We start from the raw sequence: 26,243 nt of genomic DNA, 5'->3' as shown, positions 1-26,243 counted from the left end.
TGACAAAAGCACATAAAATTACTAAAATTCTAACTAAAATATACAAATTATAAATTAAAATAAATACTATGATAGTTTATACATTTAAAATAAATATAAAATGTAATTCAACATTTATAAATGCAATGATAGACTATAAATTAAAATAAAATAACACTGGTTGCAGCATCACAAATAGTCAGAGTTGTTCCTATAAAGGTTATTTTACACCATGTATGGCTCATCCAATCATATTTACATGCATTACTGGTTTAAACGGTTTCATAATCTTTTAAAAAAAACTACATTGAGTTGCAAAAAACTAAATGAGATTCCTTGTACACCATTTTATTCACGGAATAATCCAAAAATAGGTTTTAGTATGTAGTAATATAATACATAAAACATTTTTGGATTGAATTTTCGGAGAAAAATGGCTATACTGTGATATGTCATATTATGAAATAAGATTACTATACCACACACCACCAGTTTACTTAGTGAACACCCAATGAATCTAATCTCACAGAATAGACACTGCTAGAAAGGACAGAACATGGAGACAAATAACACAAACACACAAATCTGCTGCAGATCAGACACAGTGGACGCCAGAACTTCCAACAATTAAAGGACAAGAAACATTCAGGAATCCCTCCTCTATTGGAAACTCCTCTATTGGCTTTGCGAATGTGAACAGAAAGAGAAAAAGGTATGAGAAAGGGAAGAAGAAAAAGGAATGAGAAAGTCTTACCTTGACATCGGCCTTCCTGTTGAGCAGGCTCTTGGCTGCTGTAGACGGGGAGAGAGAAAACGCAAACATCAGCATGCTTTGACAGGAGCAACAGTCAACATTAATGAAGCACTAATGGTGCTCGGCCAAACATGTCACATAACCGTCCGAGCCAGCTGGGGACATCCCTCCCGCCCCACATCTAGAGGATTACATCCATCTAAAACACTACATGCGGAGTGTATGTCCGCACACGCATCACCACAGGAGCGTGCCGTGTTTTTGGTGTATGCACGGTGCGGCCCACACAGAAACCTGCTAGAATTAATCACAAACTTTGATCGAAACTTCCCGTCCAGGAGTGAGGGGTTAGAGACTGTCATGCACACGCGATGCTGGTGCACATGCAGAAGAGTGCAAACACACACACACAGTTACTTAGCTAAATTAAGATATAGCATAGACTTCTGTTGTTTTTATAGAATGCAAATTAATAGCTAATAAATATCCATAAAACAAGGTCAATTTAGATAAGATCATTTAGTTTTTTCTTTGTTTTAAGCATTAATCAAACAAAATTACAAAATACAAAATGTAAATGTATGGAAACAGGCATTCATGTATATAATAGTTATAGAATATTTAAGTTTCTTTTATTTTCAAGACAAAAATAATGATACTTTTTTATACATTTAAAACTAGTGTTAAACTAAACATAACCCTAATTTTGTCCTTAACTCCCCCCTCCCCATTTTTTGGATTAAAAAACATTTACACAATTATTGCAGTATAAATAATTGCCTTTTATTTGAAAATATATTTTAATAAGTTTTTTAAGTATTTCAATGATTAAGATAGAACAGACTTCTATTATCTTTATATAAAGCTAATTCATAACTAGTAAATATCCATAAAACAAATAAATTTACTTAAAAAGTCAAATTGCATTAGTTAAACAATTTGATTTCTTTCCTTTGTTTTTAAGCATAAACCTAGCAAAATGACCTGGGCTCTATGCTCAAATTAAGATCAAAATATATAATACAATATTTACAATAAATGTTTATTTTAACTTAATTTAATGCATCCTTGTTTAAAGTATTATTAAAAAAAAAAACGGACCACAAACATTTTTACGGCAGTGTATATTATTCACTTTATCTATAAATAATTTGTATTACCTCCCAAAGGCAGGCTGTGTCAGATTTAGTTAACTTCTATCCTAAAGTATAGCTAAATAAAGCCACAAACACACGCACGCTGCAGTTAAAGCATGATACGTTCAGATATTTGGTTCATGGGGCGACAAGGACCTGCAAGTTCCTTGCCACAAAAAAAAATGTTAATGTTTGTCAAAGTGAATAAAGACAACTTCTTATCACTAAAATGACATCGAATGAAATGAAGCCTGCAAATCCTATATGAACTTTAAATCTTCTCTGCCATGCCAACACAGAAAGAAATTTTCTTAGTATTTCTATGACTCTAAAGTACCCTGACTTTATTAATCCGTGCAGATAAGGGGAAGGTGCTGTGTGAAGGGAGGGTTGAGAAAGAGAGAAAGAGACAGAATCTTACCTTGACACAAAGGTTAGTGGCAGAGAAGAATGGAGAGAAGGAGAGATTAAGAAAGAATAGATTAAGAGAAAGAGAGAGAGAGAGATCAGCACAGGTTCATCTGGAGTGTGTTTGTCTGGATGAGGGCAGGGGGTTCAAATGTGGGTTTCTTAACTGATGTATAACAAAAGGTTTATGTTCCCTCTTTGGTTTTATTTTTCAAATCCTCATCTTGTGCCGTTTTCAAGCCCCTTTGCTCCATGACACAATTGTAGTGACACCTAGAGGTCACCTAAAACACCTGAGACACATAAACAAAAACACTGCAAAGGTGCAGAGGAGAAATGCAGAAACAGTCATCTGTGGGGAATAAAAAAATAAAGTATCTACAAAACTTTCTGAAAAATTCGGACTGCTAGGAATTAATTTAAAATTGTGAAGCAGTGCACTATGGGTAAACATTGGTGTGTTATAATCATTATCAAACAAAATCCCACACAAGTATAAATAGACTAGACTAGTTTTGGACTGAAATATTGAAATATTGGAAGCTAGATTTATTTTAATGTCCGTGGATCATGTTTAAAGCATGCTGTTGATTGTTGACCCTCAATGTAAAGAAATGGTTACAAAATGTGGTTACAGAAAATAAAGGTGTAGTTCACCCCAAAATCGCCCTCATGTTGTTCCAAACCTGTAAGCATTTCCTTATTCTGTTCAACACAAAATATGATATTTTGAAGAATGTTGGTGACTGGATTCAGTCCCGAAACAGGTTCAGGTCCCATTTACTTCCATTGTATGGACAAAAAAAATACTATGGAAGTCAATGGGATACAAAACTTTTATGTTCCACAGAAGCAAGAGTCATACAGTTTTGGAACGACATGGGAGTGAGTAAAGGATGACAGAATTTCATTTTTGAATGGACTACTTAGAAAATAATCTGCTAATAATATTCCTTTAATCATCACTGAAAACCTGCTGCATGGATGCTGGAATCAGCCAAGAGTTAAAATACCAGATCTCTGCAAACAATCCTAGAATTTAGTGCTGAAAGGACATTGAACCCCCTTTCCTGAACACACAGGTTTAAGACATGCACTCGGATCGGCTCGGAAAACATCAGGCTTCTCCTGCGTCAGGAGACATGCGTGCGCTCTCGTGCAATGTTCAGTCATCAGCAGGCACGCAAGAGAAAGAGAGAGAAACCTACAATTAAGAGATCGGACACAAAAGAAACCCAAGGGAAGAAGAAGAAAGAGGCAGAACACTGAAGGATGGATGGATGGAGCAAGCGGAGATGTAGAGGAGAGAGAAAGTGAGTGCAAATAGAAAGAAGAAGAGATAGAAGGAGAGAGAGAATAAAGGGACCCTGTTGGAAAATCCAACTAAAACCAGCTGCTTTGAATCTGATGGGCCGTCTGCTGTGCTATTTATGTTCAGGAATAATCGATTTTAGATTTACCTGGACATGAACATCACATTACAACAAACTGAACTGCTGCAGATGGTGTTTTTCGATCTAAATCTGTGGTCACACATGACTTTGTGCTCCCTTCACTTCTATTTATATCCACGCGAGTCGAGAAACGCTGAAAGACTTCTGCAGATAATCATCATAGAGAGACTCTATTGACCTAGGCTTGACATTAAATGACATCTGCTTGTTTATATGTTTGGTGAGGCCTGGTTCTGATCTGGTAGATGATTATGGTCAAGCTGGTTAGAGCTGGTAACCGCTTTAGAACGGCAGGATGCCAGTGACCACATCTGAAATCCCCCAGCTTGACTGCCTTAAAATGATATGACCCGTTTCTTTAGCAGGATAGATGATTCTATCATGATTTGCATCAACAAACTGACGAGAAGTCATTTATTTATTTTTAGATTTGCCGGTTTCAGTAGAAACTACTTGCGATGTGATCTGCCCATGTTTAGTGATGAAAAAGCTATTTTTACTTGATGCAAATAAGAGTAGCAACTTCCAATAGAAGTGAGTAATTACACCATTTATGATACAGTAATATTGTGAAATACTTTTTACAATTTAAAATAGTGTTTATTTTTGAATATATTGTAAAATGCACTTTATTCTTGTGATGCGCAGCTGAATTTTCAGCATCATTCCTCCAGTCTTCAGTGTCACATTATCTTCAGAAATCATTCTGATATACTGATTTGCTGCTCAAGAAACATGTCATATTATTAACAATGTTGAAAACTGAATCAGAATGAGCTGTTGTCCTGCTTCACATTTTTGTGGAAACCACAACACAGTTCTTTTTCAGGATTCTTTGGTGATTATTAAGTTTAAAAGAACAGTATTTATTTGAAAGAAATCTTCTGTAACATTATAAATGTATTTGTTTGATCTATTTAAAGCATCCTAGATTGAATAAAAGTATTACAAAAATATTATACAAAATATGGTAGCATATATCCAAGGTATGCGTTTTATCAACCCTAGAAATTAAACCCATGCACAGCTGTTCTAATACAAAGCATCAAAAAACTGCATTTTAAATCAGTTTGTTTAATGCATTAATAATCATTGACTTTGTTCTTGGATTATGCACTTCTGCAATTACAACACTTTCCTATCCAGAATTCAAATTTTCAGCATGCAAAGGAAATAAAACGTGATCCATTTATGATCAGATAATAACAAACTACAGCTGGTTACACAGCCCTAGGCAGTTCGAATGGCTCCACAATCAACAATACGGATACACAAGGTTTCCAGCAGAGATGCATATCACAGCCAGTGTGACAGAGCTTAATGAAAACAACAAGAGAGAGAGAGAGATCAAGAGGAAAAAGAGAGCTAGAAATAAAGAGGAAAGAGAGATCTAACGGCCATTCCCAAAGTCAGCCAGCGGCGTCTGCAGTGCTGAACACGAGACCGCTGTAACCGTGTCATGCTCCAAGCTCCATGCTGAATATGAATCATGATAAGCAGAAAATGAAGCAGAGAGGATGGATGGATGGATAGATGGAGGATGGGTTGAGACGTGAGGGAAGAGGGCTACCTTGTTCCACCAGACTGGTGGTGGTACCGGCTGCAGAGACGCTGGCGGGTGCCGTGGTCTGCCTGCCCACTGCCAGACACACACACACACACACACACATATGCCCATCATGACGTAGACTACTGGTTCTCAACTGGTTTTGCCAACACAACATCAAAATTGTTTAGAGCACAAAAATGTCCAGAAAACATCTATGGCCTATTTCATCCAGCCGGTTTCACACCGTGACCTAACCAGACACGACATGACACCGCAATTCACGATAAAAGCCATCTTTTCCATGTTTTTGTCCTACCCAGGCGCTGGAACAACAGCACACACAAACTATGACGATAATTATCTCAGGTACTGATTATGTGCTTTATTTAATATTAAAAGTGTGATTTTGAATATCATTTTGCATGATCTTTAAAGCCATACTAAAAGCAACAATGGTAATTTACCTCAGATCTTGTCAATAAATTAATGAACATAGAACATTAAACCTGTGAACTCAAAGTAAACCAACAAGTGTTTTCCATGGCAAACACTGTATCAGTCACTCAGTATCAATTTTTAATGATGCTAGATGTTAATATTTATTAATTTATTGTATCCATTTCACCGTGAGAGCAGTGCACTTGCAGAGAGACGAAGCCACTTGATTTCTTGATGCATCGATTACAATCCTGCTGATGTATATGAATCAGTCTTGAAACATGGATTTTTTTTAACCACACACACACACACACACACACACACATTTTCTTTCCACTGTCTTCTCATACCTTTTAGCAGCTGTGATGTTAACCCTGCCTTCTAAATGTGTTTAACTTTATCATATTTTTCAAGGATCTCTTTAATCTTTAGCAGAGAAATGAATTGAAACTGAGGCTCTCCACATTTCGTGTGATTGGCTGCCCACCGCTGATGTCACACTTTAATGTGCACAAGCTCTAGAGTTAATCATGAACTCTGAATTAACCTCTTCGTTGACAAAGAATATTTTTGGTGAACCTGCTAAACTGATACACAACCGGTCATGTTGACTAATTTGTCAACCTGTCCGATATTACCCTCTTCCAAGTGACATGAATTTTTAACCAAAATAGCGCAAACCTTTTTACATGACATTACATTTTAGGTCACGGACCACCAGTTGAGAACCACTGCTGTAGACATTGAGAGAGAAACCAAAGGACAGAGCAGTCTGTTAGCATGGAGAGAGTTAGCCGGAAACACAAGCCGCTGTCTGCAACCAGAGAGGGATCTTGAGAGTCCATTACAGTAGGTGGTGTAATCATATAATAAGGTTTCTCCTGTCACTCTGGAATAAAGAAAAGGCTCATTTTCTTGTCGAGCTCTCCTCGGGGAGCCACTCTCTCCTATCAGCAGGAAACACACCACTTTCGCTAGCACCAATCTACACTATTGCAAAACAGAGCAAAGCATTTATTTGGGGGTTGGGGTTTTGATGTTGTGAGGAGGCAGTAGAAATACAGAAGGGAAAGAAAAATGATAGAATAGGTTATCGAGAGGACAAACAGAAAAAAAACACTTATCACACACTAAAGGGCTATATTCCTTTACCTGTTCCTTTTAAATTAAAAAAAAAAGGTCAATCTGCAAAAACATTCACCTGCATTTACTCTATTCATATAAAGCACAAACAATACACTCAGATTCATGAATAAATGGCTCATTAAAATATAGGTTTGAATCAGTCTAACGAGCTGTATTCATCAGAGCGATTACTAAAATAACAAAAGTATCTTACTAAATGGATGTTTATATTATGTGTAGTTAAAGATTTTCAAAACTGTACCGAGGTATATTTGTTGACTATAACTGCCTTAATAATAGAACGTGGCAATTTCATAGTAAAAGAAAAAAAGAAAACATGTTTATTAATCACCTTTAATTAATATTTTAAGTTAAAGAATATAATCTAATATATTTGAAACTATATTTATATATGATTTATAAATAATAAATATAAAATTATATTATATATCTTTATAATATATTTTATTTTTTATAAATATATCAAAATATGTTTTATGTATATTATAGTATAAAACTCTATTATTTTTATATTATACAAATATAAAAATAATAGAAAATATATATTGAATTTGAAAGGAATTTTTTTAAATAATTTAATTCAAATGATTTCTATTTAAAAAGGCAATACAAATATATTGTTCTGTTTTTTTTAACCATAGTCAGTTCCTATCCTAAATGTTTTCTACCATGAAATAGTCAAGGCAGTGTGTTCAAAATAAATAAATATGCAGAAATGAAGAAATTATTACATTGAGAAATTTTAAATGTCAATTCTTTAACTTGGATGGGGCATTGTTGAAGAGGGTATTAGTCATGGAAATTGTAATTACTGTTTAAAGTGCAATAAATCTTGATTAAATTGAACAGAACTTCAAAAAGAACAAAGAAAATGTCCCTTTTAAAGAATAAGGGAATGACATCCGAGGGCAAGTGTGTGGAGTGACGCTCGGACACTCCCACGCCTCCTCTACCACTGAGTCACCCGCGGGACGAGGTAATTACAGTAATGAGAGCAGAGAGAGCATCTAAAACACTCCTCAAACAGGAACACTGTTGCTTCCGCCCACCAGCCTGCTGTAGAAGTGCGAGCGAGTGAGAGCGTGTGTGTGTGTGTGTGTGAGAGAGCAGATGCTTCATCACAGCAGAAATACATCACATATTATTATAAACACCAGTTCTTTCACGTGGTGTTTGGCACAGGTGCAAACATCCAGAATTCTCTTTCCCTCCAGACAAGTCGTGTGTGACCCGCTACTCACAAACACCACACACTTCCTACAGAACCGCTCGGGTCTGAATCAGTCTGTCAGGACACTTTGAAAGTCCAGCTGCTCTAAAAAACAAACCTTCGGATAAGAAATAGCGTATAGATCCCTTAGCTGTGAGATTTCTTGTCTGATGCTTCAAAGCAAAAAGCTGAATTTATTAATAGAATGAATATTTAGCTTTGAGATCACTGAGAGGGAGAGTTCACCCAAAAATGACAACCCGGTCAGCATTTGCTCAGCTTCATGTTGTTCCAAACCATATGATTTTCTTTCCTATCGTCAAACACAAAAGATGTGAAGCAGAATGCTGAAGCTGCTCTTTTTTACAAAAGTGAACGGTAACCATCTGTCAAGGCCCAGTAACAGGACAATAAAAGCACCACAACAGCAGTGCATTTGAGTTATGCACTATATTCCAAGTCTTTTGAATTCATATAATAGGGGAAAAAAAGCTTTTACTCTCAAATAAAGCTATCGTTTGGCTTTAAAAGTTGTATGGACTAATTTAATGGAGTTTTGTAATCAGTAACCATTCACTTGCATTTTATGGAAATTGCATCAATATATGGAAGAAAAAGAATCATACTGGTTCGGTACGACATGATAGTGAGCAAATGATCTAAATTTTAATTTTTGGGTGAACTCTGAGTCAGTGTTGTTGACTAAAACTATATATATAAAAAAAATCAGTAATTAAAATAAAACTGAAAAAAAAAAAGAGGCAAATATCAGACAAAAAAAAAAAATCTTAAAACTTAAACTTGAAAATTAAAATTATAGTGCCTTGTCAAATAACTGAAATTAAAAAAAGCTTAAATATAATAATAGAAATAAAAACAAAAATCTATAAAAATGACAAAAGCACAAAATTGCTAAATTATAAAACAATATTAAAAATGATTAAAATGTAATCTAAAATTAAGAACATAAAAATAAATGCTATAATATTTTAATAGTATATAAATAATACTAAAATATCACTGTTAAGAGTTTGCGTTGATGCTTTTAGAATAAAAGATTCATTTAATGATTGGTGGTTTTGATTACTCTAGAAGTCAATCAGTTCAGCATATCTTCAGTTTTTCTTTCAAGACAGTGTCTATGCAAAGAGTCTGATGTGAACTTACCAGAGAAATTGCGCGACACCAGCATGGTGGTCAATATCGCACCCTATACGCAAGAAAAAGATGGTAACGTGAAAAGAGGCATCAAGCGGTGGGTTTCAGACATATACAGATGAAACTTCTCAGACCTTGAGTTTCCTTCTCGCGTTGAACTTCTTCAGGCACTCGACTGTTTCCTGTCTGTGCATCATGGACGCCACAGTGGAGCGTTGCTGCAGGAAAGAGAGCAATCTAATTATTAATAGTATAGTGTAGTTGTGTCTTAAAGTCAATATGAATCTGAATGAAGTGTGTGTAATCTGGTGTATGTTGGTATTTTGGGCTGGTAATACTCACGCAGACCCACGGGTGTTTCAGAGCCTCCTGGGCCGTGATTCTCTTGGCTGGATTGATGGTCAGCATCTGATTGATCAGGTTTTTGGCCTCAGGGGTGACCGTGTCCCACTCTGGCGAAGGGAACTACAGGGGAACATGGGAACAGGGTTATATTTTGATTCCAGTTGTACTGTATGAGTGAAATGACAAGGGGACTCACGTCATAAGCCCCGGCTTTGATCTGCTGGTAGAGTTTGTGTTGGTCTTCATCCCAAAACGGAGGATATCCCACCAGCAGAATATACAGGATGACTCCTGCAATCACATCATCATAGACGTCTCACTTCTAACAGACTCTATGCTGATCTTTGTGTGTCTAAAGCAGACATTTAGTCACACCTAAAACATCCTTAAATGTAATAAGAAACAGACTGTATGCATTCTATAAAGAAGCATATGCATACACAAACACAAAATGCTATTATATAACTTTTTGTAACTTAACCCATGTTATCAAACAGCTACACTTTCAATAATGTCCAAGTTTATTCCTTTATTGACTTTATCTAATATAATTCCCACATTTTATAATTCATAATATAATATACATTTATTTTAATAAACAACATATAAATAATATAAATATATATATAAACAAATATCAATTGTATCGTTTAATTTTGTAGAGAAACATAATATTAATATGAACTAAAATAGCAAAAGTTATCAAAACAGCTGAAATTGATTAACACTTGAATTGAAGTCTAATTTGTAAATAAATCATTGTTTTGAGCGTTTTTTCTTTTTGTAATAACTTATGCACAAAATACACAGCCGTTCAAAAGTTTGGGGTCAGTGCATTTCTTTCTCTTTCTTTCTTGATTTGTTAAATTGCTAAAAGTGACAATGAAGACTTATATTGTTAGAAAAGACTTGAATGTTTTTTACAAGTTTCAAAAAAATATTAAGCAGCAACATTGTTTCCAACATTGAGAATTAATCAGCATATTAGAATGATTTCTGAAGGCTCATGTGACACTGAAGACTTGAGAATGTGAGACGTCTTCTGTGTGTAATGTTGTGCCACAGATCCAGTAATCTGTGTATTTATTAGATTATAGATTTTTATGCACCCAAAGGATCGCACTCAATTTCGTTGCACTTGTACAATGACAATAAAGTCATTTATTCATTGAGTAATGATGCTGAAAATTCATTGTTTGCATCACAGGAATAAATAATATTTAAAAATTAAAAATAAAAGTTTTATGTTTAGTTTATAAGGCAATAATATTTAACAATATTAATGCATATTATATATATATATATATATATAATATGCATAGTACGCACTATGTACCGAACGGTTCGTTGGACTAATTAATTATATTTGGAAAAAAAAATTTGTGAAATATAATATGCGTTCAACAAGATAGCCAAATAACCCAAACGACGTAACAGGCAACGCCCCTGACACCCCCGAAGAAGAAAAAAAAACACCAGCTTATATGTTGATGTTAGGCTACTCAGTCAGGCGCTCGCTCACTCAGTACGCACTGAAGGCTCGTTTCAAAAATGGCTAATGCGTTTAAAAGACCAGAAATAGAAAATCCTATATATTAATGTAATTGAGCCCCGTTACAATATTCCTTCACGAGCCCATTTCAGCCAGACCGTAATTCCTGCTTTGTTCCAAAAAACATAAGCCCTATAGAGAACCAATTGAGTAAAAACACTCAATATTAAGAGTTATAGAGTTCCATATAAAAAGTTAAATCATTTTTTTATTTTTTCATAACTACTACAACAATATAACATTTTCATTTTTTTTTATTTTTTTTTATAAGTAGCTGTTTTTGTTTATACAGTATGCTGCTAAGAAAACACCATAGAATATGGGTAAAGAATAGCTCCATCATTGTTCAATGTAAAAAATAAAAAAAAACATACTTTGTTAGTTGTAATAAATAAAACATTTTTTAAAAATCAAGGAAATTTATCTACCAATTTTTTCTTTTTGCTGTATCTAAAACGTACCAAACCGTACCGTGACACCAGTGAATCGTATCGAACCGAACCATAAATTTTGTGAACCGTTACACCCCTAATATATATATATATATTATAGTATATACATTAAAGGAGTATGTTAATCTTTAAAAAAAAACTAATACTATAAATGTAAATTCTTTGTAATAACTCAGCATTTGTGAATCATCTGACTTCAAAACAGAAATTAGTTTGGAGATTAAAACTGCCAGGTGGGTTCAAGATCGTTACTTAAAGTAACTAAAGTTTAAATTAACTAAACATTAATTTTGTGACAACACACGTAAAATGGCAAACAATTTGAGTGTTGCATTTTGAGAATGACTCATAAGAATCCATGAACTGGTTGACTGATAAACAAACAACCCTGATGAAGCATCAAAATTAATCAGAATTTCCAACCCCAGATTAAAAAAAACCCATCCCACCTATTGACCTGCAAAGTAATTAAACCGCTCAACTAGTGATAGTCTAGAGAAAGTGGATGTGAAACACGACGGTGGTGGCTGAACCGGTGAAAGCGCTGTTAGGTAACAGCCTCTTGAAACAGAAGAGCTCTCCACATCTGAGAGCTGATGTGTCTGAATATGTGCAAGAGAGAGCGAGAGAGAAAGAAGATCCAAATAGATGCAAAGACTCTATTGGGAGGGAGCGTGTGACTCACCACAGGCCCAAATGTCCACAGGTTTCCCATAAGCCTCCTTTCGTAGCACTTCTGGGGAGAGGTAACCTGGCGTCCCAGCGAACCCTGCATGGGAATGCAAAAATACACATCCAAAAACTCAAAATCCAGGCTCTTTCCAACACATCAGTGTTTGTATGTCAGAGAAAACCATTTGGTTGCCAGATTATGTGCTTGGAAACAGCTAAACTAAACAAATAAAGCTTCTGAAGAGTTTGAAGTGATCACGTACCAAACCAGGCCTGCTGTTCTCCCTGCACTTCAATGGCCAGGCCAAAGTCGGCCAACTTGACGGCGGCGTTCTTGCATTTACTGGCCAAGAGCAGGTTCTCCGGCTGAAGGGAAGATCAGGGGTGCACTCATATTACCGCTGAACCAAAATCTGATACATGTTACCTTTAAACACTTAACACATAACATACAACCACAGCTGCACACAAACAGAATCAGCTCCCAAAATATGAGCGGTGCTGACCAGCATCATGTGACAATCAGTTTGATTTCAACTCTAAAACATGTCTAATTCACAACTTCCTGTGATGTACTACTGCTTTTCATTTAAAATCACATGTTAGCTTGATATCTATGACTTTAGGTCATCCATAATGGTCCGGAAACAAAATGATGATGGTTAGCATTGCAGGTGTTCAATTGTCAAGAAAAATGGCTAATAACAACCAAAACACAGGTGATAAATGATGCGAAGGCATTGTTTCACAACCAGGTACATTACCGGTCAAAAGTTTGGAATCGGTAAGACTTATATTTCTTAAATACATCTCTTCTGCTCATCAAAGCTGCATTTATTGAATTAAAAATACAGAGGAAAAAAAAACGTAATCTTGCAAAATGTATTTACAATATAAAAGAATGTTTTTTATTTTAATATCCTTTCAAATAAAATGTATTTATGTGATGCAAAGCTGAAATTCCATCAGCCATTACTCCAGTATAAAGTGTAGCATGATCCTTAAGAAATCATTCTAATATGCTGATTTATTATTAAAATTATCAATGTTGGAAACAGTTGTGCTGCCAAATATTATTTTAGAAACTGCAATACTTTTTTTAGGATTTTTTGATAATAAAAAGTTAAAATGAATGGCATTTATTAAAAATATAAATCTTTTCTAACAATATAAATATTTGCTATCACTTCTTAACAATTTAATAGACCCTTGCCGAATAAAAGAATATAAATTAACTCACCCCGAACTTTTGAACGATAGTGTAAATTGTTAGAAAAGATTTCTATTTTAAACAAATGCTCTTCTTTTGAACTTTTTATTCAAAGAATCCTGAAAAAAGTATCACCAATTCAAAAAAAAATAAAAATAAAATTAAGCTACAAAACCAGCACTGATGATAAATCAGTATATTAAAATGATTTCTGTAGGATCATGTGACACTGAAGACTGAAGTAATGCTGCTGAAAATTCTTTGCATCACAGAAATATATTTCTTAAAATTCATATGAATCTCCGGTAAAAAACATTAAAAATCATTCTGATCCCAAACTTTTGACCAGTAGTGAAGCTAGTAGTGGGACCAGTCTTGTTTTAATATTATATATGGTTTTATAGTTTTTATTAATATCTAATTTATAATTTGTTTAATTATTTTAATTTTGTATTTGTATATATTTATTTTAAAAAAATTTAAAATATTACTATTTTGTTTGTTTTTGTTTCTGCTATTATTTTTTAACTCCGTTTTGGTTGTTATTTATTTCCAATTTGAAATTTTTGTTCTTTAACTAAATGAAAATTATAAATTTTTTAAAATTAGATTCAAATTGATTTTACTATAGTATAGTCAACGTAGGCGTCCCGTATACGGGACGGGGTGACATTTAACAGGTTAAAACAAGACTAAATCCATCTCTGAAATGAACTAAAACAGATAAAATCTTATTTCTTATTTGAATTTGTTCCTTCAAAAGTTACCACTATAATTTAAATGTTAAAAGAACCACGGCTCCTAAATTCCTGTATATATGAGGGTTATAAAAATGTGATTTCTGGATCTGGAAAATTCTTGGAAATATTGGAATAATATATTAATATTTAAATATAGTTATGTCAAGACCTAAAATAATTTTGTGTAAAAACTGCTCAGAAAACATAAAAATATATACATTTTTAAATTTTAACAATAAATATTAAAGTAAAAAAAAAAAAATCCTGTAATAACAAACAACTGGAAAAGTTATTTTAAGTGGACGATTTTAATTACTTATTTAACCATTTTTAAGAAAATAACTCTCCTAGATTGGGTAAATAAAAAAAAAAACCAAAAACATAAAAAAAATTCAAAACAAGCAGCTTTGTAATACAGCAGAAAACCAGAAATATCTCCACCTATAAACAAGACCTTCGAATACTTTTTGGACAATAGGAAGCCTTGAAGCTAAAAAGGTTGATTGAACTGATTTTACACACCTGAGTGTGCAAACATTTGCTAAATTAGCTCTAGGTAACGTTATCTTCATTAGCTTGCTATTGCTATTTAATACAGGATGTAGTAGTGTTATTCTTGAAAGTCCCTCAGAGCAGCTTCCTCTGAGAGCAGACTGAATTATCTTTAGTTTAACACTGTGGATTTGATTGACAGGACGTGCTCTCAGTGATCCCACTGATGTTTGATAAAGAGTTCCAGAAAATAGCTTTGTTTTCTTCTTTCAAGTCAACATGAAACAGCATTCACACAACACAATTTACCACCACAGATATTTACACAGAACGCTGACAACATTAACAACGGGCACTAGGGTCAATTTTGATTTCATGTTGATAAAAAAAAAAAAGTGACCACACTGTAAACAAACACTGAAAAATCTGGGGACATTAAGATTTTTTTTCTTTTTAATTCAGCAAGCAAGCTTTAAATTGACCAGAAGTGACAGAAAAAAACTAGATTTTATAAAAGAATATTTCAAATAAATGCTGCCCTTTTGAACTTTGAAAATAATATCGTGGTTTCCACAAAAATATGCAAGCAGCAAATAAGTATATTAGAATGATTTCTGAAGATCATGTGACTCTGAAGATCTGAAAATTCAGCTTTGTATCACAGAAATAAATTATTTTTAAAAATATACTTTGACTCGAACAGAAAACAGTTATGTGAAATTGTTAATAACTATTTTTTATCAAATAAATGCAGTATTGGTGAACATAAAAAGTCTTTCAAAAACATTTTAAAAAATCTTATAGACCCCAAACCTTTGTACAGAAAATGTGTTAATATTAACACAGAACCTTGACCAAAGGTATCAAGGAGTGCAATTTGATTTCATTTTGTCACGTAACATACTGTCACTCATTTAGACATATGGGTTATAATATATCATCCCACATTCACACTTCCACATAGTGTTTAGTGTGAGTGTGTGCTGTTATTAAGTAGGTTATGTTCCCTCTGCTCTGGTCAAAGTTGATCCAGGTGGGAAATTGGGTCCAGAGGAGCAAAGAATCATGGGAAGCTTATTCAGTCTCAAATCTCTGATCTCGTGCTACAGATGCCGCTCTGAAAAGAGACGAACGGTCTCTGTGTTCTGACGCTCAGCCGCCGTTGCCATCTGCTGGAGCTATTCGTGGAGCTCAGATGGCATCTCGACGTTTCAGGCTCATGATTTGAAAAGTGTTCTGATTGGGAATCTGTAGGATGGTGTGAAATGCTCAATGACCTTGAGCCGCATCCGGGGAAAACGACGCTGGAAATGCATCCAGACGGAGATTTGTATATAAAAAGAGCAAGTTCTGAACTGAAGCAGGATTAGAAAAGAAAGCAACATGGAATCAAAATTGAACCTATTTACTTTATTTCTACGAGTTATTGGCGAGTTATTCCATTATAGTTCAGATTCAACCTGTGGGAGAAGTCTTCAAAAACAATAATATAACATATGACTTGACATAAAATCAACAATAAAAAAATCTAATCTTAAATGACTGCAGAATTATATGAGTTTTATCCCAGACATAGACATCCATGCATGCAAAACAGCATGCTAAATCGGATCGCGAGTATTTAAGGGTCAGTCCGCACAAAAATTAAAAGTTGGACATCATTTACTCCCCCTAACCCTTGTTCATCATGTATGAGTTTTTTAAGAAAATATGTTTTGAAGAATGTGTTCCTGTGGCTCAGTGGTAGAGCATTGTGTTAGCAGCGCAAAAGATTGTGAGTTCAATTCCCAAGGAAAACACACAAACTGGTAAAAAAAAATAATGTATAAGAGGAAATTGTTTTTGGATAAAAGCGTCTGCTAAATGGATAAATGTAACCAAACAGATGTTGGTCCCCACTGACGTTAATCACATGAAAAAAAGTCAATGGATACCAGAAACTGAGTTGGTTACATTCTTCAAAACATCTCTTCTTTCGTTCAGTAGAAGAAAGAAATCCTTACAGGTTTTGAATGGCAAGAGGGTTTTTAACAACCCTACACATGAAGGTGTGTAGATGATGGAATATTCATTTTTGGTTGGACTGTCCCTTTAAGCCATTCGTTCTCCCGAGTATTAATCGAATCTCATCATAACTGCACATCGCACATCACACGTGGCATATTTGTACATAAAAGCATGCAGGACAAACACCGATGAACAAATCTCCTATCACTCACCTTGAGATCTCGGTGCACCACGCCCATTTGATGGCAATGAAGCACCGCCTCCAGGATCTGCTGGATGCAGTGACTGCATGCAAACACCAGGTTAGTCTGAGCAATGCCATTTTCTCATGCACAGGCACAGGCAAGAAATGCAGGGCGATCACAGGGATAATAAAATATAACAGTACAAACAAACATAATCTTCCTCTAGAATTGATGTCAAAGGCTGATGCCAAGCATAATAATATATTTTAAATGACTAAGTCTTTCAAAGAAGAGAAGTCCAAAGAAGTCTAGTAAATTTTCATTAAAGTGTGGCAGTTTTGTCTATAGAATGAATCTCCCTACGTCATGTCCACGTCAAATTTCACCCCCCCCCCCACAAAATAAAAAACATATGCATTTTTGTGACCGTTTAGCGTATTTTACCTCCCAAATCAAATGAAAAAAATTATTCATTTTATAAATTAATTTTAATTGAGATTTTTTAATTATAAAAAATATAAATATTGTCACGAAAGAAAAATAATTCTTAGCATTTAAAAAGGGGTTATTATCAAGGGGTCAAAGTCCAGCTAATTAATTCTCTCTTTTGATTTGAGATTTCAATTTCATGAGATTCACCCTTGGATTTATCTTATCTGCAAAGAAAACTGAAGGATTAGCATTTAAACTAAAAGACTAAAAGTTACTTGGGACTTGAGAAAGACTACCACTGTTACCCAAAACAAAGACTCTTGACAGGTAAAAAGAGACACACTAATGGATAAAATAAAGCCTACTATGCCATAAACTCTGTTCAGTTCACAGAAGTGGTCACATGCATCAACATCTTTTGAAACAGCATACACGATGCTCTTCCTGCAAAGCCGAAACCCTGTGTTACTGACACAGGAAGCTCTAGCTAACACTACACACTCAAGGGTGAGACGATCTCACCACCCACGACGAGAGACAGCATCAGGAGAGACAGAGAGAAGGTGAAAGAGAAAGAACAGAGGTAAGACTGGCAGGTGGCGCTGCAGCAGACTGGAGTGTGTTTTTTGGCAGTTGTGTGGTGAGACAGGCTGGAGGAAATGTACCGGTGTTTGAGGAGAGGGAGGTGGACAGCGTGAGTCAGCCTGTGTAGGCGTGTGCTGCTGATTTACTGAGAGAAAACGTGTGTGTGTGTGTTGTAAAACTGGAATATACAATGCTGTTTACTAGTTCTTCCACACTAAGACTATTCAACTCCTCTGTTTTGGGGCCAAATTAAAGGTGGAAAAAAACTTTTCAGAATCATTACTATATAGATCTTGACATTAAAAAAACTAATCTAAACACGCTTAATAATGAGTTTACTTACATTAAAGTAGTTGGATTTAAAAATCTAAAACACTGTTGTGCTTAAAAAAAACCTGACATGACACTTTGATGTTGGTTTGACAAACCCTGTTGAAAAAAAAACAACTAATGCTGGATGGGTATGTTTTGATGCTGAGATGCTGGTTTAAGATGGTCTTTTGCTGGTTTATGCTGGTCATGTGCTGGCAAAGAACCAGCATAAACCAGAAAAGGACCATCATAACCATCATAAACCAGCAAAGACCATCATAAACCAGCAAAGACCAGCACAAACCAGCAGCAAAGGACCATCATAAACAGCATAAACCAGCAAAGGACCATCATAACCATCATAAACCAGCAAAGACCAGCACAAACCAGCAAAGGACCATCATAAACAGCATAAACCAGCAAAGGACCATCATAACCATCATAAACCAGCAAAGACCATCATAAACTAGCAAAGAACAGCATAATTCAGCAAAGGACCATTTTAAACCAGCATAAACCAGCAAAAGGACCATATTAAACCTGCATCAAAACTTACCTAACAGCATATGCTGGGGTTTTTTTTCAACAGGGAAATCAGGTTCTGAAAGTTTAAAGCTACTTTGAAATTCCAGAGAAAGTAAATAAATTGTCACTAACATGCTTTTACATGATTTAGCACATTGTTAGCATGTTTTAACATTTTTCTACGATGGTTTAAAAAGTTGCTAGCACATTTCTAACATGATTTAGAACACTATTAGCCTATTTTAGCATGTTTTACATGCATTAGCATGTTCCTAGCATTATTTAACAAATCGCTAACATATTTTAACATGTAGCTAACACGAATAAACATGCTAACATTTTGTAACCAACTTTGCGCTGGGGTCTTGATCACACTTTAGGGGGTTATTCTTCATTAACCACCAGCTGGATGTACATTATCCCCCTTATTACATTGCTACTTGCCATATAAATAAATATTAAAATATAATTTTTTTTAAATATTTGAACGCAAAACTTTCATGCATTTAAAGCATACGGTGCAGTCATATAATTTATTACACAACATTTAACCACATAATTACTTATGGTGATAAAGTATGTAGGGGTGCTCCGATCACGATCGGCCGATCGTTATGCGCATCTCGTCAGTAAAGCCGGTTTTCTAATCAGCGGTTAATTCCATCAGGTGCTTGATTTCACATAGAGCAGCTGTTACTACACAGAGCCGTTGTTAATAGAGAAGATGCGCAAATCCACTTAATTTTCAGCGTTTTTTGGCGCATTTTCTCAGTTAACAACGGCTCTGTGTAGTAACAGCTGCTCTATGTGAAATCACGCACCTGATGGAATTAACCGCTGATTAGAAAACCGGCTTTACTGATGAGATGCGCATTAATGATCGGCCGATCGTGATCGGAGCACCCTTAAAAGTATGTAGTTAAGACAAAACTGTTTTAAAATAGGTTAGTTATTTTATAATCCATTACAATTTAGAAAACAACTGTTGCAAAATTGCAGCAGCCGCGTTTGAATGAAAAGAGAGAGCGAGTCTCTGACACCAGGACGACATCATCAAATAGTTAATTAAAAACTTAATATTGAATCATATTTTTTTATTTTATTAGCTAACCAAATGCAAAGCTTCCAAGAAGAAAAACTGTTCCTAGCAAGCATATAACACAGGCTTCATTTGCCCAGATGAACCTGTGTTATCAGCTTTTACCAGGTGTTTTCGAGGAAAAACAAACCTCCGAATGTCGCAACTGACCAATCAGAATCCCGTATTCTGATAGCTGATTTGGCCCACAAGCGGCCAATTGAAGTTCCCCTAAACTAACACGGTTTGGTTCACTAATATAATGTAAAAAGATTCTCCAAGACAGAAAAATCAGATGGGACCTCATTATAGTAGTTATAGCAAGGAATCAAATGTGTCTTGATCTTTTGAGATAGAAAAGTTTGACTATGAAAACAGAGTAACTTCCAGAGCTCAAACATTTAGAATTTATTGGAGCCAAGCTGCAGAAATGAATAATTCTGAAATCCTAACAAATCATTAACATACGACCACCAAATTTACACTTCAAACAACTCCATCTAAAACATACAATATTACAATATAATGTTTTTCTGAGCATATGACCCCAGTTTTTTATCCTTGAGACCAAATTGAGATTTTGATTCTTGATATGAATACCAAATATCAAATGATTTGAGCTACGCTAATATAATTATTAATTTTATAGCTCTATATTCTTACTGGTATTTTAGGATTACAACCAGAGAAAAAAGTTGGTTAAATGAAATCAATAAAACTCAATTAAGCCTCCTAAACAATGGCCACATAGGGCTGGGCGATATATATAAAAAAAAATGATATCTCGATATTGTCAAAAATTTTACGATATTCGATATATATCTCAATATGTTTGCATTTGCATTTAAATAATAAAAAAAACATAATTTTCTTTTGCCCATAAAAACAAAACAAAAAAACAATTTAGATTAAACAGCTTATTTAAGCAGTTAAAAAAATCTAGACCAAGATTTTTAGTGCATGCGATTCACAATTTATACTATGCAACTGGGATAAGTATTTTATTTTAATTTTTTTAACAAGTTTTTAAGCTAAGAACACAAGTCTGTCAACTGTCTGCGGTTTTAAGAGAAGCTCTGTGGCATGAAACTATGTTCCTACTGACATTAAAAACCCTCTTAGATGGGGAGCTAGTTGCTGAAGCACATAGCTATTTCTTATATATAAATATATATAAATGAATACCAAAGACTTTTGCATTCTCTCTGTCTATATTATGGAAACTGGTAAACATATCAGTGAAATTCCCCAATAGTAATTCCAATTGGCCATAGCCTATGTTTCTCTATTCAAACATCAGCGGTCGAGTAAGTGCATTTATTTTGCGATCCCAAATCCAAACAATACAGTTGAGATCTCACGACAGAACACAGACCAGCTCAACGAATCTTTCATTAGATCGCTCAATTCCAGCTTGTTAGTGTTTTCAGATTATCGTCGGCGGTTCTTCCGCAATGAGGAGTGAGCACGTGCGCATGGTTGCCAGATTGCTTAAAATAAGCAAACACCGGGTAGAAAATGTATCCTTGTAACAGTGGAGCTCTGATTCGGAGATTTAAACTCTTGTTATCTGGCAACCGCTATCATTAAGCTCTCGTAGTAGAGGGGCGTAGAGCAGTCAGCAGTTACAGGTTCCTTTTTTGGACATGCGGCGCGTTCTTTTGGGAAAGTATGCTTGAATTTCAAATATTCAATATTCCCGATATATTAAAATTTTACATCGTCATCAAAATTATTCCGATACTATCGCTAATATTCGATATATCGCCCAGCCCTAGCCACATACACACTGTAACTAAACTCGATTCACCTTTTAGTGATAAATCCTGTTCAGTAATTTACAGAAGTGACAACCGAACTGAATTGACTCCGGTAGTAACAATCACATTTGCAGAAATTCTATGCAATGTCAACAGAACCTGTTTTTAATGGCATATTAAAAAAAACGTGTTGGAGTTGCATTGGAATAAATAACAGGGAACGAGGTAAATCTTGACTCAGTGTTGCCATATCATATACAGCTATAAAATACAGCAATAAATCAAACCATGTAACGCTGAAAATAAGCCACATACCAAAATATCACGACCTAGCCTGCACCTGCCTACTTTTTTATCTCCATAAAATGGATCGCTTTATGAGCCGAGGCCAAACAACAAGCCCAAAGATGCTTAATAAGTCACTTATAATAAGTGGACATGGCAACCCTTCAAGAGCGTGCTCTGCAATGCAACCTTCCATAGTTAAAATCACTGAACATAACGAGACTTTGGTTGCTGTAATATTACTTGGTCAAAAATAAAAAATATCAGTACTTTCAACTGTGTCAGTCATCATAATTTCAAGAACGAGTTCTGTTCCATACACAAACAAAACTATAATTTAGGGGATTCACTCCTTTATTTAAATGCAATGTCAATCCTGAAACTTTGTGTATGTGAATAAAGAAGAGAACAAATTCTCACCATCAGCAAATCAAGAGGCAATATGAAATGCATCAACAGTAACCTTACGTGTACCATGATTCCTCCCTTAATACGAGTGGAGGTTTGTCTAACGTGTGGCCGAACGGAGCAGATCCTGTCAGCAGCTTTATTTGCGCCTCTGAATCAAGACCACAACAAGCTGCGAGACTCTGAAAGAGCCCTTCACTCAAGAGACTATTAAACAAAACAGCGGCACTCTGTCATCCTCCCAGCGAGGCTTGACTGAAACAATGCATTACACGCGCCTGAGAATTACCCAATTGCAAAGATAAATGACACTGTTTTGAAACAACAGAGAGCAACAGAGAGAAAGTAAGACAATGAGACGAGAAACAGAGAGAGAGCAGAAGACGCTCTCAGTGCATCAAGAGCAGATTCGACTGTTTTCACAATATAGCGTCTGGTGCTGACCTGAGCTGGTTTGGTCAGAACCACTAAACCTACCTTATCTACTCCTAAATATTAGTGATTATTAGTACCTAAAAGGGATACTTCACCCAAAACTCTACTCAACCTCATGTCATTCCAAACCTGACCTTTTTTCATCGGTGGAACGTGAATTAAGATAATTTGAAGAATGTTTGGGTCAGTGGGTTGGTATAATTAAATATAAAAACTTTCTGTAATTGAAAGAAAGCTGAAATAACAAATAAATTGAGAGCAAACCGACTGAGTATGCAAGTCTCAATATGAACTCAAACACCAAATATTCACAAGACCACATGTTCTGATGCTATCTATATTATTTGTATTATTTTATACTCCTACTGGAATTTTAAGAGAACAACCTGAGACAGTGTTGATGGTTAAATGAGAGCTCAATTAAATCTCCTGTGAAAAAAAAAAAAAACGCAATACCTGACCTTTTTCAGCAAGCTGAAAGCTAAATTAAAATAAAATATTCAGCAGGCTGAAATGAAATATAAATATTAGATGAAACTTGTAAATGAAAATGAGAAATGTTGCCTTGGCAATTAACTGAAATGAATAAGATGAAACAAAACGACAAATACTAAAACTGAAATAAAAGTTAATTGAGCTATATTATAATAATTATAATAAAAATAAATAATATACAATAAATAAATATAATAATTTAAAAAATAATAATACAGTAACAAAACCACAGAAATAACTTAAGATAAAATGAAAATAAAAACTGAACAAATTAAAATAAAGCCTAATTCAAAATGTTATAAATACTGTATATAAATCATTCTAAAATAACACTGGTTTGGGTCAAAACAACAATAGATTCCCTTTACTTTCACAATATGAACAATAAATAACAATCAGAAAAGTGCAGTTTTTGAAACCCCAAAAGGTGGGTAAATAAATACAGACTGCATTATTTTTGGTTAAAATACTACCTTAAGGTGATAGCAATAAAGCCTAATTTCTTTATTTTCGGTCTTTCTTTTTACAGGTAATTGGAAATTGTCTTCACAGATGCTTTTTTCTGTACACATCTCTTTACAACAAAACAGCTCCATGAATCAGAGCCGACAACTGACCAATTCAGACCAAACTACGTGCATGTTTCTCATCTCTCGCAATTCATCCACAATGCCCAGTGCTTTTTAAACTTTGATATTAAAAAACATGTTTTCAATTTTAGGCCATCTCCTACACTGTTTTCTAGCTATAATGGTTACAAAAAAAAAAAATCTGCAAGTACTCAGAATTTTGTCTTCACATTAACCCTGTAAATCTTGACGTGTATAATAATGATCAGAAAAAATGTAAAAGAGTATATTTAACCTTTAGACAAAATCTTTACTAAAATAAAATAATAAAAAAATTAATAAACCCCAAAAGTTTGTGTTTACCATATTACTAAGTTTGACACATCAGGATTTTATGGTGCATCTAGTATTAGTGCTGCCAAACGATTAATCGCGATTAATCACATCCTAAATAAAAGTTTTTGCTTACATAATGTGTGTTCTGTGTATATATATTATGCATATATAAATACATAGACATGCATGTATATAATTGAGAAAAATATATTGTTTATATATTAAATAGATTTATTTATAATATCAATTATATTAATATAAATATATACATGTAAATGCATGTAAATATTTTAAAAAGACATACTGTATGTGTGTATTTATATATACACAATAAATATACATAGTATACACAAATATTATATGAACTACATTTTTTATTTTTGGATGCGATTAATCGTTTTGCAGCACTATTTAGTTAATTATACCCAAAATATGGAGATCATAAAAAAAACATCTACATTTTATTCAAAGGCCCAACATGAGCAAAAATATGAAATATGGTACAGTTGCTGATATTCATGAGGCCAAAAAATAAGATTAAATTCTGATAGCTTGCAATGTAAATCAATGAGATCAGTGTAACAGTATAGCAGATACTTGCTACTCTCTATCTCTTAGTAAGATGATATTTAAATATTTAGTTAAGATCTTGTAGAAATTGTTGTATCAAATATGATAAAGCAGGCTTTATAGAGTTAAGTACGCAAATCCACTGCAAATTGTAGCCAAATAACACAATGTAAAAAGAGACCTGCAGTGTCAACAAGAAGGGAATCGAACTGGGGTTCAAACCAAACAATCAAACAGAGTGTGAAAACAGCCAGCCAATGCAGAAACACACCAAAAATCCCAGAAGTACAATTCAAGACAGACACATGGGCGGCTGGAAACAGGTAAGAGTCACATGACACATGCAGTGGGCCAGTGCACTTCCCATACTGACCTTCAGGTCCCTGTGCACTATGTCATGATGGTGAATGTGATCGACACTCTCTAGAATCTGATGGATACAATGACTGCAAAGACAAGCAAAGACAGGAGAGGAGAGGACAGAAGGGGAAGAAAAAGACAAAGAAAGGATGAGGGACAAGAGCCGTGACGGAGGAGGTGAATGCCCAAAAGGAACATCGTAGATAAGAGTGACTGTTTGATAAGAGTGATGAAATGGGACGAGTGATAAAGTGAAAGCCCTGATGTTACACAACGCAGAACAATAGCAGCGCAGCCGGACGCATCACTTCCTGTGCGGGCACTGTGAAGCTGCCGATCACACGTGGGATGGAGAAATAGAGGAAGGGTGGATGAATCAAACGGAGTAGAGCTGGAGATATGGAAATGATCCATGTATGTGTGTGTCTGGGAGTTTGAGAGGCTGGTTTCTGAGATTATAACAGTGTTTTTAACACACATATCTAATACAGGCTTAACTGTAAAGATGACCCGTTGACCCGGAAACAGTGTGAGAGCATTTTGGGCAAATTGGGGGAAAAGTCACTTTACATTTAGGTGTTACACTGCCACAGAAAAACATCTGTTAATTTTGTATTCAGTTTTCTTTAAGCTGAAACATTTGGTTTTCTGTCATGTTTTCTACATCTCTGTTGCCGAATCTGTTGAACCGTCACTAAAATATGAAACCGATTATACAGACTTTATGATGACTAAAAAAAGAAAAGAAAAGGAATTAAGGTGGTATTTAAAATTACAAACCTATCAGTAATGTGCTTATGAATTTATGAGTTACATTACAGGTGAACATTTTCATCTTCAGAAAAAAGAAAAAGAAAAAAAAAAGCAAACATTAAATACATATTCAAATTATAATTCCTAGTTTTAATTAAATGTTTTCATTATTTCATTATTATATTAATTTACATTTAATTAAAAAAAATACACAATACAAGTTTGGGGTCAATAAGTTTTTTTTTTTTTAAAGAAATTATACTTTAATTAAATCAGCAAGAATGCATTAAATTGATCAAAAGTGACACTAAAGACATTTTTAATAAAGACATTAAAATCTTACAAAAGATTTATATTTTCAAATAAACACTGTTGTTTTGAACTGTTTTCAACATTGATAATCAGAAATGTTTCTTGAGCAGTATATCAACATATTAGAATGATTTCTGAAGA

General features: G+C 34.5%; 1 protein-coding gene across 50 annotated transcripts in view; it reads right to left on the bottom strand.

The window, feature by feature from the left end:
• LOC128020784 (calcium/calmodulin-dependent protein kinase type II subunit beta) overlaps positions 1 to 26,243 on the bottom strand; it is a 100,741-nt gene that overhangs the window by 17,347 nt on the left and 57,151 nt on the right. For 16 of the 50 annotated variants that reach the window (XM_052607451.1, XM_052607459.1, XM_052607454.1 and 13 more), the window contains exons 6-14: positions 16,915 to 16,987; positions 12,517 to 12,619; positions 12,267 to 12,350; positions 9,774 to 9,868; positions 9,575 to 9,697; positions 9,367 to 9,450; positions 9,242 to 9,284; positions 5,302 to 5,370; positions 734 to 771 (exon numbers count right to left, since the gene is read on the bottom strand). In XM_052607451.1, coding sequence (XP_052463411.1) covers positions 734 to 771; positions 5,302 to 5,370; positions 9,242 to 9,284; positions 9,367 to 9,450; positions 9,575 to 9,697; positions 9,774 to 9,868; positions 12,267 to 12,350; positions 12,517 to 12,619; positions 16,915 to 16,987 — 712 coding nt within the window. Of the gene's footprint in view, positions 1 to 733; positions 772 to 5,301; positions 5,371 to 9,241; positions 9,285 to 9,366; positions 9,451 to 9,574; positions 9,698 to 9,773; positions 9,869 to 12,266; positions 12,351 to 12,516; positions 12,620 to 16,914; positions 16,988 to 25,050; positions 25,124 to 26,243 lie in introns of all 50 variants that reach the window. The other 34 variants (XM_052607460.1, XM_052607469.1, XM_052607504.1 and 31 more) reach the window with 5 other exon arrangements.

The sequence above is a fragment of the Carassius gibelio genome, chromosome A10 (assembly GCF_023724105.1).
Source record: "Carassius gibelio isolate Cgi1373 ecotype wild population from Czech Republic chromosome A10, carGib1.2-hapl.c, whole genome shotgun sequence".
NCBI classification, from domain to species: Eukaryota; Metazoa; Chordata; class Actinopteri; order Cypriniformes; family Cyprinidae; genus Carassius; species Carassius gibelio.
The sequence above is the reverse complement of the archived record's forward strand: the minus strand, read 5'-3'. Positions and strand labels throughout refer to the sequence as shown.